The 13,506-nt window shown below is 39.5% G+C and overlaps 1 protein-coding gene and 1 long non-coding RNA gene across 4 annotated transcripts in view; one reads left to right on the top strand and one right to left on the bottom strand.

The window, feature by feature from the left end:
- Nucleotides 1–13,506, top strand: part of LOC127530043 (uncharacterized) — a 454,116-nt gene that overhangs the window by 8,608 nt on the left and 432,002 nt on the right. The gene's annotated exons all lie outside the window — the stretch shown is intronic.
- dnah5 (dynein, axonemal, heavy chain 5) overlaps nucleotides 1–13,506 on the bottom strand; it is a 437,381-nt gene that overhangs the window by 9,793 nt on the left and 414,082 nt on the right. For all 3 annotated transcript variants that reach the window (XM_051935611.1, XM_051935612.1, XM_051935613.1), the window contains exons 74-78: nucleotides 11,297–11,500; nucleotides 9,738–9,953; nucleotides 6,485–6,697; nucleotides 6,039–6,191; nucleotides 1,405–1,636 (exon numbers count right to left, since the gene is read on the bottom strand). In XM_051935611.1, coding sequence (XP_051791571.1) covers nucleotides 1,405–1,636; nucleotides 6,039–6,191; nucleotides 6,485–6,697; nucleotides 9,738–9,953; nucleotides 11,297–11,500 — 1,018 coding nt within the window. The remainder of the gene's footprint in view (nucleotides 1–1,404; nucleotides 1,637–6,038; nucleotides 6,192–6,484; nucleotides 6,698–9,737; nucleotides 9,954–11,296; nucleotides 11,501–13,506) is intronic.

The following is a 13,506-nucleotide window of genomic DNA, read 5'->3' as shown; positions in this document are numbered from 1 at the left end:
AAGGACAAACAAAGTCCCGAAAGCCGACCACCAAGCCGCTTTGTCTATGTGTGCCACCATACATTTCATTTTATTATACAGTATTTACATATTTATTGATTTCATGTTTTAATTTATTATTTAGGGCATTACATTTTGTTATTTTTACCTTAAATTACTTGTATTTGCTGTCTAAGTTCATCAAAATTGGTACTGTATTGTTTAGGGTCTGGGAATGGATTAATTCACTTTCTATTACTTCTAATAGGGAAAATTGATTCAGACTTCGAACAATTCAGAATTCAAATGGCCTCCTGAAATGAATTAAGTCTGAAGTATGACGCACCACTGTAGTTGTTGTACCAGAGTAACAGCCTGCTGTAGGCCCAATAAGAATTATCCGCTTATTGTACATTTCTACTGGGGATGCTTGAAGCAAAAATCATGAAACATATTTGTTATATTTCAGCCTGTTTTCTTCCCCTGGTTAGGGTTCAAATTTTTGTCTTGTGTCTTCTGCTTGTGTTAATTTTATGTATGTTTAGTTGCATTTCTCTTTGTATTTGATATTGTCTATGTGTCAATGCCTCTGTTATGTGCCTTGTGTTTTGTGGGTGATCCCCCAGCGGACAGGGCCACATGCCCATCACTGCCAGGGACTGCCCTCTGCCCTGTAAAGCCCTGAGGGTATCCCACAGTTCGTGGCGGTTCATTGTTGAATGCGCTAGGGTCTGATGAGTTCCTGTGATTTCTGAACCTGTCCTCTGTTTTGGCTTTGCTTTGGATTTGTGATTTGGACTTGTTGTTTTCAGGCAGTTCCTTTTTGTCATTTGTGCTCCACGGAGCTTCTAGTGTTACAGATCATTTTTGTGCAGAATATATCATTTTTATTTTATAAAGACTCTACAAGGCCCTCTCTATGTTACCGTTTGGGGTTTATTTGATGAGATTTCCCCCTCTAGTGGGCATTTTTGGAACTTCTTTGAACTTGTGTGCTTTAGGACTCCTAGTCCATAACATTGTTGAGTGCAATGGCATGGTGCATGTTGGCCAGATGTGCAAAATAAGAATTTCACCGTACCTTGTACTGAACTGTAAACTTGAACTTTAAATTCCACAACTCTTTCTGAGACCAATATGCTTCTATCCCTAGATGAGGGAGAGGTTATCCTCAGTATGAAAGACATCCCAGGTGAACAGCCTGCTGCAAACCCAACCACAAACACCCCCTTGTTGAACTTCTCTATTAGGGTTACTTGATTTAAGAATCATGAAACTTGTTGATCACAAATGACACGGTGCATATCGGTCAGACTTTGTACTACAAATACCAGGCTACACTTGCAATATTAGAACTTCAAATCCCATATGTCACAGAAGGAGCAACAAATGTTGACAACATGTTAGAGAATTTTGCATACTCACTGTTGTTTTCGGCGTAAATCCGTATGACAGGCATCATTTCAAACAGAACTTTGGGCTTGGAGTCAATGAGTTTGCAGTTTCTCCTGTCCCATCCAGCACCTTCCAGGTACAACCCATAGACGTAGACCCCTTCAGCAGGAGGTTGCGTGATGTCATCTTTCATCCATTTTGTGACTTCATTGCAAAGCACCACACTGTCCAATGCCCATCCTTTGTTAGCGCGTGTGATTTCCTATAAAATTTGACAAATCATTCACCTTAATAAAAGGACATGTTTCTGTGTGTCCAGTTTCTATTTCTGTTTCTCCAACAGATGGCACATCACAAACATTTTTAGTAATACATTTTATTAATACAAATGTGTGTGATGCACCATTGTTTGGAATGACAAATGCAATGCATTTTATTACTACATGCATTACAAAATGCATTCCAATAAATGGTGCATTATAAAATGTAACTTTTCAACCCATCCTAGACATGTAGCACAGCTAGTGCTGTAACAAAAGAAGAATGCTATGAAGACAGTGGCCCATAAATTAGTTTCTTGTTAATAGATTTGACTCACAGAAGTCGGGAGAAGAGAAAGAAATGTATAGTGATGAGCAAAACGGGCAATTTTCAATTTGTGCACAGTTTCATGACATGGGCAATAAAATTTACGTGAAACTCAGTAAAGAGTTTTTGGGAGTTTAAAGTTTTTTTTTGTTTAGATAATAAACAAGCAAAACTTGTTTCCTATATCCCTCTTCATACCTCTATGTTTGCCTGTGGTCTTTTCTGCAACTGTGTAAAGTGTGTACTCTGTACCACACTGATAAAACCAATTCTATTTAAGCCTCTCTTTCACATTGCCCTGGAGGAGTGTAATACAGTACACTTCTTAAAAAATATGGCATATTATTAAATTTGTTGCACATTTTCTCCACAAAGACACACTGAATTGCACCGTTGTTCGCATTACTGGGATTTCTCCACAGGAAAGCTCACACAGAGCATCCCTACTGTCCACACTGTGCCCCCAGGTACCTGCCAATCCCCTTATACTATGTGTGTTAAGAATATTTACACTTGCGGTTGTAGCGGGATACATAATACAGTGGAACCTCGGGTCACGACCGTAATTAGTTCCAAAACTCTGGTCGCAACCCGATTTGGTCATGACCCGAAGTAATGTCCCCCATAAGATTGTATGTAAATACAATTACAGTAATCCGTTCCGGATCATACGAGCTGTATGTAAGTATATTTTTTTTAAAGATTTTTAAGCACAAAAATAGTTAATTATACCATAGAATGCACAGTGTAATAGTAAACTAAATGTTTACTTAATTCTTCTGGTCACTCCAGCTCCTTGATCGCTCAGCTGGAGCGACCGCTTCCTTCTGCCCCACCGAGTGTCGGCCAAAACACCACTGCTTGGGCGCTCTCTCTCTCTCTCTCGCTCGCTCACTACACAGGGAATGCACAGGGAGAGACTGAACACGTGTGGAAATCATCAGCGTGTACGAACCTGAAGGGAAACCGGCATGTTCGTCACCCGAGTGTGTGGTCGTGAACAGATGCAAAAGTTTGGCGAACTTCTTGGTTGTAACCCGATTTGTACATGGTCCGAGACGTTCGTGATCCGAGGTTCCACTGTAATAAGTATTTGTTTTTTATCTGTGCTGAGTGCGTTTTGTTTTCATTGTCCTATTTATTGTCCGTTATATGTGAGTCAGTAAATGTTGCCACCGTAAGTGAAGAGGGGAAGGATGATGGAGGGAGACCGCAGCCCCAAGACGGAAATCACCTGTTGGATCCACCAGTTACATCCAGGACATTTTGCATTTAAACGAGAGGAGTGAAAGGCAAGTGAGAGACGAAGAGAGAAAGAGGAAGGAAAAGAATAATTTTACACATATTTCAACTTAATTCTGAACATCGTACCAGTCCATTACTTGCTTCTTTAGGATCCGGATTATTAACACAACAGCCAGCACCGAGAAACCCCGGGGTTGGATTTTTGCGAACCACTGCTGAGGACACTTACGGTGAGGTCGTCTTTTTTTTGTATTGTTGGTAGGAAGCAAGATCACACACCCGCCAATTTTCAACATTTGCCGGACTTTATTAGCATTTTGATTCATCTATCATTTTTATTTCATCTGTGTTTGTTCAGTTAGTGTTTAGGGGCAAGGGAGGGTTCATTGTAAATATTTGTATTTTCCTGTCTTATATAATAATTAGTCATTGGTGTCATTGGGGGCGGCACGGTGGCGCAGTGGGTAGCACTGCTGCCTCGCAGTTGGGACACCTGGGGACCTGGGTTCGATTCCTGGGTCCTCCCTGCGTGGAGTTTGCATGTTCTCCCCGTGTCTGCGTGGGTTTCCTCCGGGCGCTCCGGTTTCCTCCCACAGTCCAAAGACATGCAGGTTAGGTGGATTGGCGATTCTAAATTGGCCCTAGTGTGTGCTTGGTGTGTGGGTGTGTTTGTTTGTGTGTCCTGCGGTGGGTTGGCACCCTGCCCAGGATTGGTTCCTGCCTTGTGCCCTGTGTTGGCTGGGATTGGCTCCAGCAGACCCCCGTGACCCTGTGTTCGGATTCAGCGGGTTGGAAAATGGATGGATGGATGGTGTCATTGGGATAGTGGTGTTTTGTGCACACACATATATATATTATTGAATATTCATCTGTCCTTGTGTATATTTATATTTATCACTGTCAATATATCTGTATTTGGTTTTACATATCTGTCTACTGTTCGTTTGTTATTTCATTGTGTCGAGAAAAATATTACAATCTGTAAGGAGTACGGCTTGTTACTAGATAAAGAAGCCTCTGGTTATCCAAGGAATCACTTTGGTAGTGTAGTGGCTGGTCTGGGTAAGGGGTTGGCCGTTACACGGTAATTGTTTTTTTTTCCTAGGTATTTTTACTTATTTTAAATGATACTCAGACATCCAGTATGTCAAATTCAGATGCATGAGGTATTAATGCATAAATAAATCTTCCAGATAAGAACTGAATAATTTCGCTGAAAGCAAAATGCAGTTTTTTTTTTTGCAAAATTTTGCTATAAATTCAATTCCATGCTAATTTAAAGGACACAAAAAAAAAACTGAGGAATCAAAAATCGTAGTCCGGGGCACAGCAAGGTCAAAAACTAGTAAAAGCATGCAAACTGAGCTAAATATTCAGTTGCCTATCAACCACTTGTTTTCCCACTGTGATGGTTTCTTACACTGCCACCTGGTGGAATCCTCCAGATTTTCTTCAAACTGAGCCAAATACAGTTAGCTACCAACCACCTTATCCTAGTTAAGGATATGCACACGTCCAATGATTGTTTTCCCCCCCCCCCCCCAGATAGGAATGCTTATCTTCTTATGTGAAAGACAAGAATTTTGGTAGAAGCAAAATACAGTTTACTTTTTAATTTTATTTGCTAAATTGTGTTATAAATTAAATTGTGCACTAATCTTTTCACTTATTACTCCAAACGAAAAACTGGGAAATTAAAATCCTGGTCTGGGGAATAGCAAGGAAGGTAAAACCTAACAAAAGCAAATAAACTGAGCGAACTGCACAGTTACCTAACAATCACCTTTGTCATGAGTTAGGCTGGAAAGTGATGCTTTGCCATTAAGAGAAGCCATATTGTGTACTGCTGTCAGGGTCGTGACCCTTGTTTCTAGGGGTGGAGGCTCCAGGGTTGCGACATTGACTTAATCAGCAACCAGCATAAAAGATCAGCCTTGGCTATGAACCTTATCCAAACTGCAGATAAATCCTTACTTCCTTTTGATTTATTGTGTATTTAATCTAGTTTTGTCTCAAAAATCATAGTCTAAGGCAAAGCAATAAAAACACGCAAATTGAGCTAAATATACAGTTACCTAGCAACCACTTGTTTTCACACCATGATGGTTTCTTGCACTGCCACCTGGTGGGATCCTCCAGATTTTCTTAAAGTACACACACAAGTGTAATCAGTACACTGCTTGCATTGCAGCAGCATCCTCAAACTCATGCATTGCTTAACATTAAGTTTATCCCTGGCCTTACACATTGCACACTGTCTAGATCCAGGCCTGGAGGGATACCCAACTTATCCGTCTCTCTTTCCTATGTGAGAGATGAGGAGGCAGTGGTGGCCTTAGGGAACCTTAAGGTCCACCCTACAGATCCAAATCTCTAATCCCAACATCTTGTGTTAAGGCTTGAACAGTCTTGGCTATCTATTGCAGGTCATTGTCTCGTAGACCTCTACTTGATATCCCTAACCCTGCTTAGCCCTTCAATAAAAGATTAAATTTACACCTACCCAACACCAGAACCTTTGAGACCAGAAAAGGGTAAGAATCTAAACCAAGTGAATATTAAAATGCTTTAGCTTATTTATTGAAGTTAAAAGACGAAATTAAAAGTTGTGACGGACGAACCGGCTTCCCACCCAGTGCGGACCCCCCACTCCCTTACCTGGCCAGGAGGACTTCAGGGAGGGAATAACAGGAAGGATGATACAGCAGCTACAAACTTCTAGTTTGAAAATTAGCTTAATGCTGTTTCCATACTGTTTAAAAAATTGTGTTTTTCTGTACTTTCTCAGTAGCGATATACTGCATAACACTACACATTGGCATATAACGTACCTGTCTCATTGCAGTTAAAAAGCCTTGTGGATTAAAAAAGCCTGTCATCCAGAAACAGTTTGGTCGTCCCTCAAAGATCCAAGAGTGAAACTGGCGGTTTCTTTCAAGAAGTTCGGTGAACCAGAAGCCTAAAGTACTTGATTCCCAAGACGCCTGGAAACAGAGACATTAACACGGTCAATTTTCCCCAGTTTTTGTGAAGTGTGGAGAATATTCTCAATGACTGCTGATAGCCACTGGAAAAATATCTGGCAGGTTTCACAAAGCTAAACGTGAAATATATTTGCAAACGGTGAAAAGTTAGCTTTTTGTTTTTCAGCAATGGATAAGTTTAATTGCCCCATGTGATCTTTATCGTAACAATGAGGGGTAAATTGCTTCAAAACATTTAGCATTAGGCTTTGGCATCGTCATTATTCCATAAAGAGGAGAGCTCATTCACCCACCTTTTTCCATCGAGCAGGGATCCTGGCATCATACATGCAGTCTAAAGCATCTCGTAGATTTTCACTCATTATGATGGTCCCGTCAATGGCAAGCTTCAGATCAGTTAGTGTGTTTCTCACCAGAACAATAACTCTTTGCATGCGATCAATCTCTTGCCTTAGGAAGATATTCATAGGCTGCAAGGCACCCATTTTTTGCAGCCTTTCCTTGATCTGTTAATTAAAAGAATATATTTTACATTTTGTTTTTAAATTGGTTTTCTGTTGTTCAGACAGATGGGAAGTAAATAATGGCCTTCCATATGAATATCCATCCAAGGGTATCTTAATTAACCCCAGCTGTAAAGCTATTATGAATGAAGTCAGTTTTAAATCTTTCGTGAACCTTATGCAGTGTTTTCGATGCTGGGTTTTCAAGTAAGCAGAATTCAAATTTTCTAATGGTTTTGTGAGCAAAAAAATTATTTAACATACCAAAAATATTTTCACACCTTTTTCCATTTCCATTTTGTTTTTTATGGGCACTTTTGGCAGAGTTGCTACAGCATCAATAGAGGAATTCACTGTAAGTGTGCAGTGTGTGACATCAGGTTAGGTAAGGTTAGCGGCAGCACTCCCTAATCATCTGAGGTTGCATATCAAACTTTGAAAATCTATGCAAAATATTCTTGTTTTTTTTTGTTTGCTCGCAAAAAAAAAAAAAACCTCTGGCCATGTTCCAAGTTTGGGTTAGTTAGCCTGTTGTGTTTGGTGGCAAGTCATTCTGGGCTGCTGAATTCAATTTTGGATAGTGTAATGGTTAAACATTGCTTATTCTGGTCTTTCTCTCTCCTCCTTTGCTAGTTTCTTTAGCAGGACAGCAACACAGATAGATAGATAGATAGATAGATAGATAGATAGATAGATAGATAGATAGATAGATAGATAGATAGATAGATAGATAGATAGATAGATAGATAGATAGATAGATAGATAGATAGATAGATATGAAAGGCACTATATGACAGACAGACAGACAGATGAGAAACGATAGATAGATAGATAGATAGATAGATAGATAGATAGATAGATAGATAGATAGATAGATAGATAGATAGATAGATAGATAGACCACTATTTATGATATATACAGTAGATAGTGTGGACGAATATATACTCAAATTGTGTATGTCTATTCAGGGTTTATATTCTGCTCTGTTAAATTTAAATCTATCACTAGGAAAATATATGTTGTTGTTTAAAAAGAAGTAATGAACTGGGTTTCATGTATATTAAATAGGTTCATACTAGTTACTTTCATTAAGTTTTAACCAAATTTGTATCTTTATAGGTACAGAGTATTTTGGAGTTTCAAGAGTCAGGCAGTTACTGATGGGACAATTAATGATCTCTATAAGCAGTAAAACTGATAAATGTTTTCTAACCAAAGGTCACTAGACATGACCTAATTCTTGTTGGTATGAAATAAGCAGATTGACAGTGATTGATGGCATGGCAAGAGACGGGGTTGGGGGTATTGGGGGGCGGGGAAGATGTATAAGCTGTAAAAGAAACTGGAGAATGCTTTAACTGGTATTCAAAACTTTAATTTTACCATCGTGGATCAGCAGTGATGCTAATAAAGACCTCCTTTTGTTAAATTTAAATATTGTGGCTTATTTTTTTCCACGATAGATAGATAGATAGATAGATAGATAGATAGATAGATAGATAGATAGATAGATAGATAGATAGATAGATAGATAGATAGATAGATAGATAGATAGATAGATAGATAGATAGATAGATAGATAGATAGATCTTTTTGTACACAGGAGGAAATTTGGCTTTTTACAGAAGTTCTTTGAATAAATAAAAAACAAACAAGAAACAGCAACCAAAATGTGGGTAGGCCATAATAAAACAAAAGAACATTAAGAGGGAGAGAGAGGTTGGGGGCATATGCCCATTACAGCGCGTTGCCGCACCCACCACACAATGAACCACCTGGATTGAGATGCGAGTGCAGGAGGTGACACCTCAGTACAACACTGGAATAGTGAGAGGCTTTTTATGGTGGCTGCAGTGCCAATCCTGCCACCAACCCCCAGGTTTTCCCTGCAGGTTGGAGGACCTGCTTGCAGGGATTAACGTCAAACCCAGGATGGAGCAATTGCAGTTTGAGAGCCATGCTCAAGGTTCCAACGGAGTAGAGTCACTTCTGGCGTCAGAGCCACCACTCTGCCAGGCTCTGATGAGGTAAATTGTACCACCCCAGGGGCACGGCCGCTGACTGTATCATTTTTTTCTCCCATAGTTCTGAGAGGATTACCAAGGATGAAGCCTAGCCCCTCCAAAAACACCCTAAGAAGGTTCTGCCCCTTCCAGCACCTATGCCATAAAAGTGAGCCGGTTCAGGAAGTTGCCGTCACATTTACACCTAACTCTTGATGAGGATGGGGTTCCTGTGATTTTGTTTAAATCATTCTGGAAGGCTGCTTGAAGCCCATTTATTTTCTTTCTCGAAGTACAAAGGGCAGTATTTTCTTTTTTGCATTCAAAGGGGTGACCTGGCTAGTACCCCAACATTTCTCCACAATACTCTGGTCTGTTTTCACCCGGTCACATAGTGCTATTAAGAAGTACAATTAGTCAAAGACACACCGGTCAGCCGGATCCTAAGCAGGCTTATTATAACCTACTACTTATCAATATTAGAGCCCCTCCAATTCCAAGTCCTCTAAGATCATGAGGTTGTAAAGGAAAGATTTCCAGTAAGTAAATGAGAGGGGGTTAGCAGAGATCCAATGGGAGGATGATGTCATTTTTGTAGTAAGCATCTCGAAGGCAAAAACTCTGTAAAGGGAAAGAGCAAAGCAATCCAGTAAAAGAAAGACGAGGAGAAGAAAGGGAATATTTACAGGAGCAGACCTCATTTTTATGTATGAACTAAAGCAAAGAATCACCCTAAATAAAAACAGCCGGCAACCTTCAAATATTATTATGAATCTGATTTGTTTCTCTTAAAGTTCTGAATTTTAGATTTTGTTAGTTTGCTCAGAATATAAAACTGAATTAATCAAGTAAGGTAAACAGTTTCGGGTCTTGTTTTAGAGAGAAGCACTAACAAATTCTTCACTCCTTTTTTGTTTTTTGCTTTAGTAAGCATTTCTTTCAAATCTGATTGAATTTTTTGATATTTGAAACCACAACCCTAATTCAAGTCACCGCTCTCCTTGCAAAACTACTCAGCCCCCATGTCACAACCGCCTACCTCAAAGGGAATGTAGTCGGCCGGAAGTTTTTCCAGCATGTCGTCAGCCAGTCTCCCGACCACGGCTTCTCTCGTTTCTCCTCCTCCACTCGCGCTGTCTTTCGGCTGGATGCTCAGGATCGTGTCGAGGACGTCTTTTGCCAACTTACTCTGGTATGTGATGTCGGCATTTGGGTGAAGCCCAAAGACTTCTGGGGTGTCATATGCAGGTAAACCCTTGAATAAAGTAAAACGGGAATGTTTACATTATTTTTTTTACAGAATCAAAATCACATCAATTAAAAAAATAACACAGGTCTACAAAAAATATTTTTTGTTTGCTACTGGAACTTCCAACCAGCTCTTTATTAAGTTTTTTACACTGATTTCATATATGGAATCTGAATTAGGCCAGCACATCAGGTTTTTGAGATACACATCATTGACATTTTGACACGTTTGAATATCAATATATCAAGACAATATCTGGAGTTTGGACTCTGTCCCACCAAAATTGTTTTGATGTCTTTATTCTGAAAACAAACCAGAAGACGATACCAGCATGTTCTCCACAAGATCAGCATAACTGTCTGCTCTGTGACTGCCAACAAAATTCTGGACAACCTGCACGAATGCTTCCCATGCTGCTGATTCAGTGGGCTTCAGTTTCCTTTTGAATTCATCGTCAAGCATCAGTTCATGGATTTCAGGGCCAACAAAAACACCTTCCTTAGTTTTGGCTTCGCTTTTCTCGAGACCAAACCTATTTCTTAAATGCTAAAACGCATCAACATTTCTGTCCATCGCCTTGACAAAATATTCAAAGTAATGGTGAATCTAACGAACGAAGAGTCCTGAAATGCAATGTTATGTTAAGGAAACAGTAAAATCGACTACCTACTGCAGCGTCAAGTCTGAGTTGTGTCATTATGCTTTTAAGAGTCATATAAGACTTGGTAATCAGTAACAAATATTTTTTCCGCTAATTAAAAATGAATAATTTTTAAATAAAATTAATAATGACAAGGTAAACAACTCACAGCTGTTAGTAGTATCCCTAGTGGAATTACCGGTATTTATCAAAATGGTTATCCATCTTTACTGTCCAAGACCTGGAACATCATAACTAAAAAATGGGACGTGCTGCTGGATGAAAACGGTTTTCAGATTTGCAGTCAGCGAGTGAAATTTGTTAAAGAACTGCTGAAAGAATCCCAGTAGCAAAATGCTTGTTGACCAGTGTAATCAACAATACGATTTACAATGGATTCGAAAGGTACTCAGACTTCATCACTTTCTGTACACTTCATTGTGTGGTAGATTTAATATTAAATTGATAAATTTGTCAATTTTTCCCTTCAGCCTTTACTCAATAACTCACAAGGACAAAATGAAAATGTCTTCAGAAAGGTCTGAAATCTGAGAAGTTTCACACTTTAGGAAGACCAGGATCAAAGCGGTCAATTTGTAGCATGACTGACGCATCAAAAAGTAGCGTATGTGGTTTTATGTTAAGTGTAAGATCTACAAACAATGTAAAATCAGTTATTATGGAGTATTCAGTATTTCATAACACAAACCTGTATGTACTGAAGATACTGATCAACGTTGATACATTTTGGAATGCTGTAACCTTTGTAGAAAGAGAAATCGGCTCCAAACATGTTTTCACTGAACCAGACTTTAGCGAAAGTGTTAAGAAGCCTCTTGTCATAGTCATCGGTAACCCTTCCTCCATACTGGATCTCACCAATCATGTAACGCACCGTACTCCAGGAGACCCCCTAAAATTAGAAAAGGTAAAAAAGATTAAGACATCTTTAACAAAACGTGCAGTTAGTGGACATTTACTATTCATGTCATAATAGTATAAAGGGGAAAAATATGGCTATGCAGGTTAAGTTACTTACTCCATGTAGTTTGTAATGATAGCTGAGAAAAGTTTTTAATCTCACATTTTTTTGGAGAATAAAGATAACAAACTTTCTGATAGAATAGGCCCGTTTGGACAACAGTGAACATTATCGTCCACTCCATGAAAAAAATCTCACTTTAGTCGTCTCACACAATCCACACATCAAGTCATTGATGTGCAGAGCCCTCCATAATGTTTGGGACAAAGGTTCATTTTACCTTGATTTACCCTTCTCCTCCATAGTTTAAAATTACATATCAAACAATTCAGACTACTTCTGTTGTCCCACATGTGCGATTGGGGGACAGCTGAAGGGCCTAAATGATAGTAATTCCACGCCAGACCAGGGGGTGGCGGGGTGCCCTGACTGTCTCTCTCAATCTCTTGCAGACCATCCATGGGAAATCCCGTAGGGTACCGGCCCTGATGAGGACGTCACTTCCAGTCCCAACGACGTCAATTCCGGTTCTGGCCCAGATGATGTCATTTCCTTTACTGGCTTTTAAAGCCGCCATTTTACCTCAATGCAATCAATTCTATTGTGGACTCAAATCTGTGAACATCTCTGTTCAAAATAACTCATTTTTGCAGCTGTGGAACAATATACGGGTGGCTGCCCCAAACCTTCATGATGTCTAAGTCTCGTTCTTGTGACACTAATCACCAGGAGGCATCATTGAGGCCAAAATCTCAAACACAATAGCACCCAATACAACACTGGGATAAAATAAAAGATATCTATTCACACAAGACACCTTTTAACAATCACCCATGCAAAGATCAATGAACAAACCACAATACAAAACCAATTATTCCTCCTTCTGTCCTTTTCAAGCTGGACCTGATCTTTTGGAAAGTAGGGAGGTCCTCCACCAACAGTGCCCCCTACTGGCACCTGAGTGCTCTTGTATGCAACCCCAATTCAGAAAAGGTTGGGACGGCATGGAAAATGCAAAAAAACAACAACAGTGATTCTTAAATGCACTTGGACTTTTATTTCATTGCAGACAGTATGTACCCAAGATATTTCATGTCTTGTCTGGTCAGCTTCATTGTATTTTGTTAATATACATTCATTCCTGCATTTCGGGCTTGCATCTTATAATCCAATAAGTGTAGACAAAGTAGTCAAACTAAATACTGAAACTTCAGATCTGAGGCTGTATTCACCGAGTATGAACAAATTACTATACTGTGTGTGTGTTGTACAATCACCATTGCCCAGTGGGAGACATACATGTGTGCCCCTCATTGTATTCTGAGCGCATGACAAAACGCTTAGTTCTGGTCCAGAATTAGACAAAGCATTTAACACTTCATGCATTGCCAAGGAGTTTCCTTCTCCTGAAAGTGGCCTTTTGTGTTGGGACACCAGTGAAAATGTAATACAATATAAGTTTTTTGTGTTAGGGGACACCTTAAGAGCATGCTCTATAGGCAACACTGATATTTTACGCATTTGATTAAAACACTCATTGTCAAATTAATTTCGAAACATGGGAGAATAAAGTTTACCTTGGCCTTCTTACTATCATCGTCTAAAATTGCCATCAGTCGATGTAAACCAGTTTCCAAGCAGCAATTGCTTCAAGCTGTTTAAGGATTTCTTACCTGACTTGGGGTGACGGACTTAAGGTGCAAGGGTCGCCAAGTCCGGTCCTGGAGGACTACCGTGGCTGCAGGTTTTCATTCTAACCCTTTTTTTTTAATGAGTGCCCTGTTTGTGCTGCTAACTAACTCCTTTTCCTTTCATTTTATTTGACTTGTTTTTTAAGATTTGTTCCCCTGAATTTCTCCATCGTTCCTCTGAATTGCTTCATTTCTTTCCTTAAATGGCATCCAAACAGAAATGAAATGTGAAGTGAGAGAATCAAA

The sequence above is a fragment of the Erpetoichthys calabaricus genome, chromosome 13 (assembly GCF_900747795.2).
Source record: "Erpetoichthys calabaricus chromosome 13, fErpCal1.3, whole genome shotgun sequence".
Classification (NCBI taxonomy): domain Eukaryota; kingdom Metazoa; phylum Chordata; class Cladistia; order Polypteriformes; family Polypteridae; genus Erpetoichthys; species Erpetoichthys calabaricus.
Note: the sequence above shows the minus strand (reverse complement) of the source record. Positions and strands in the feature narration are given on the sequence as shown.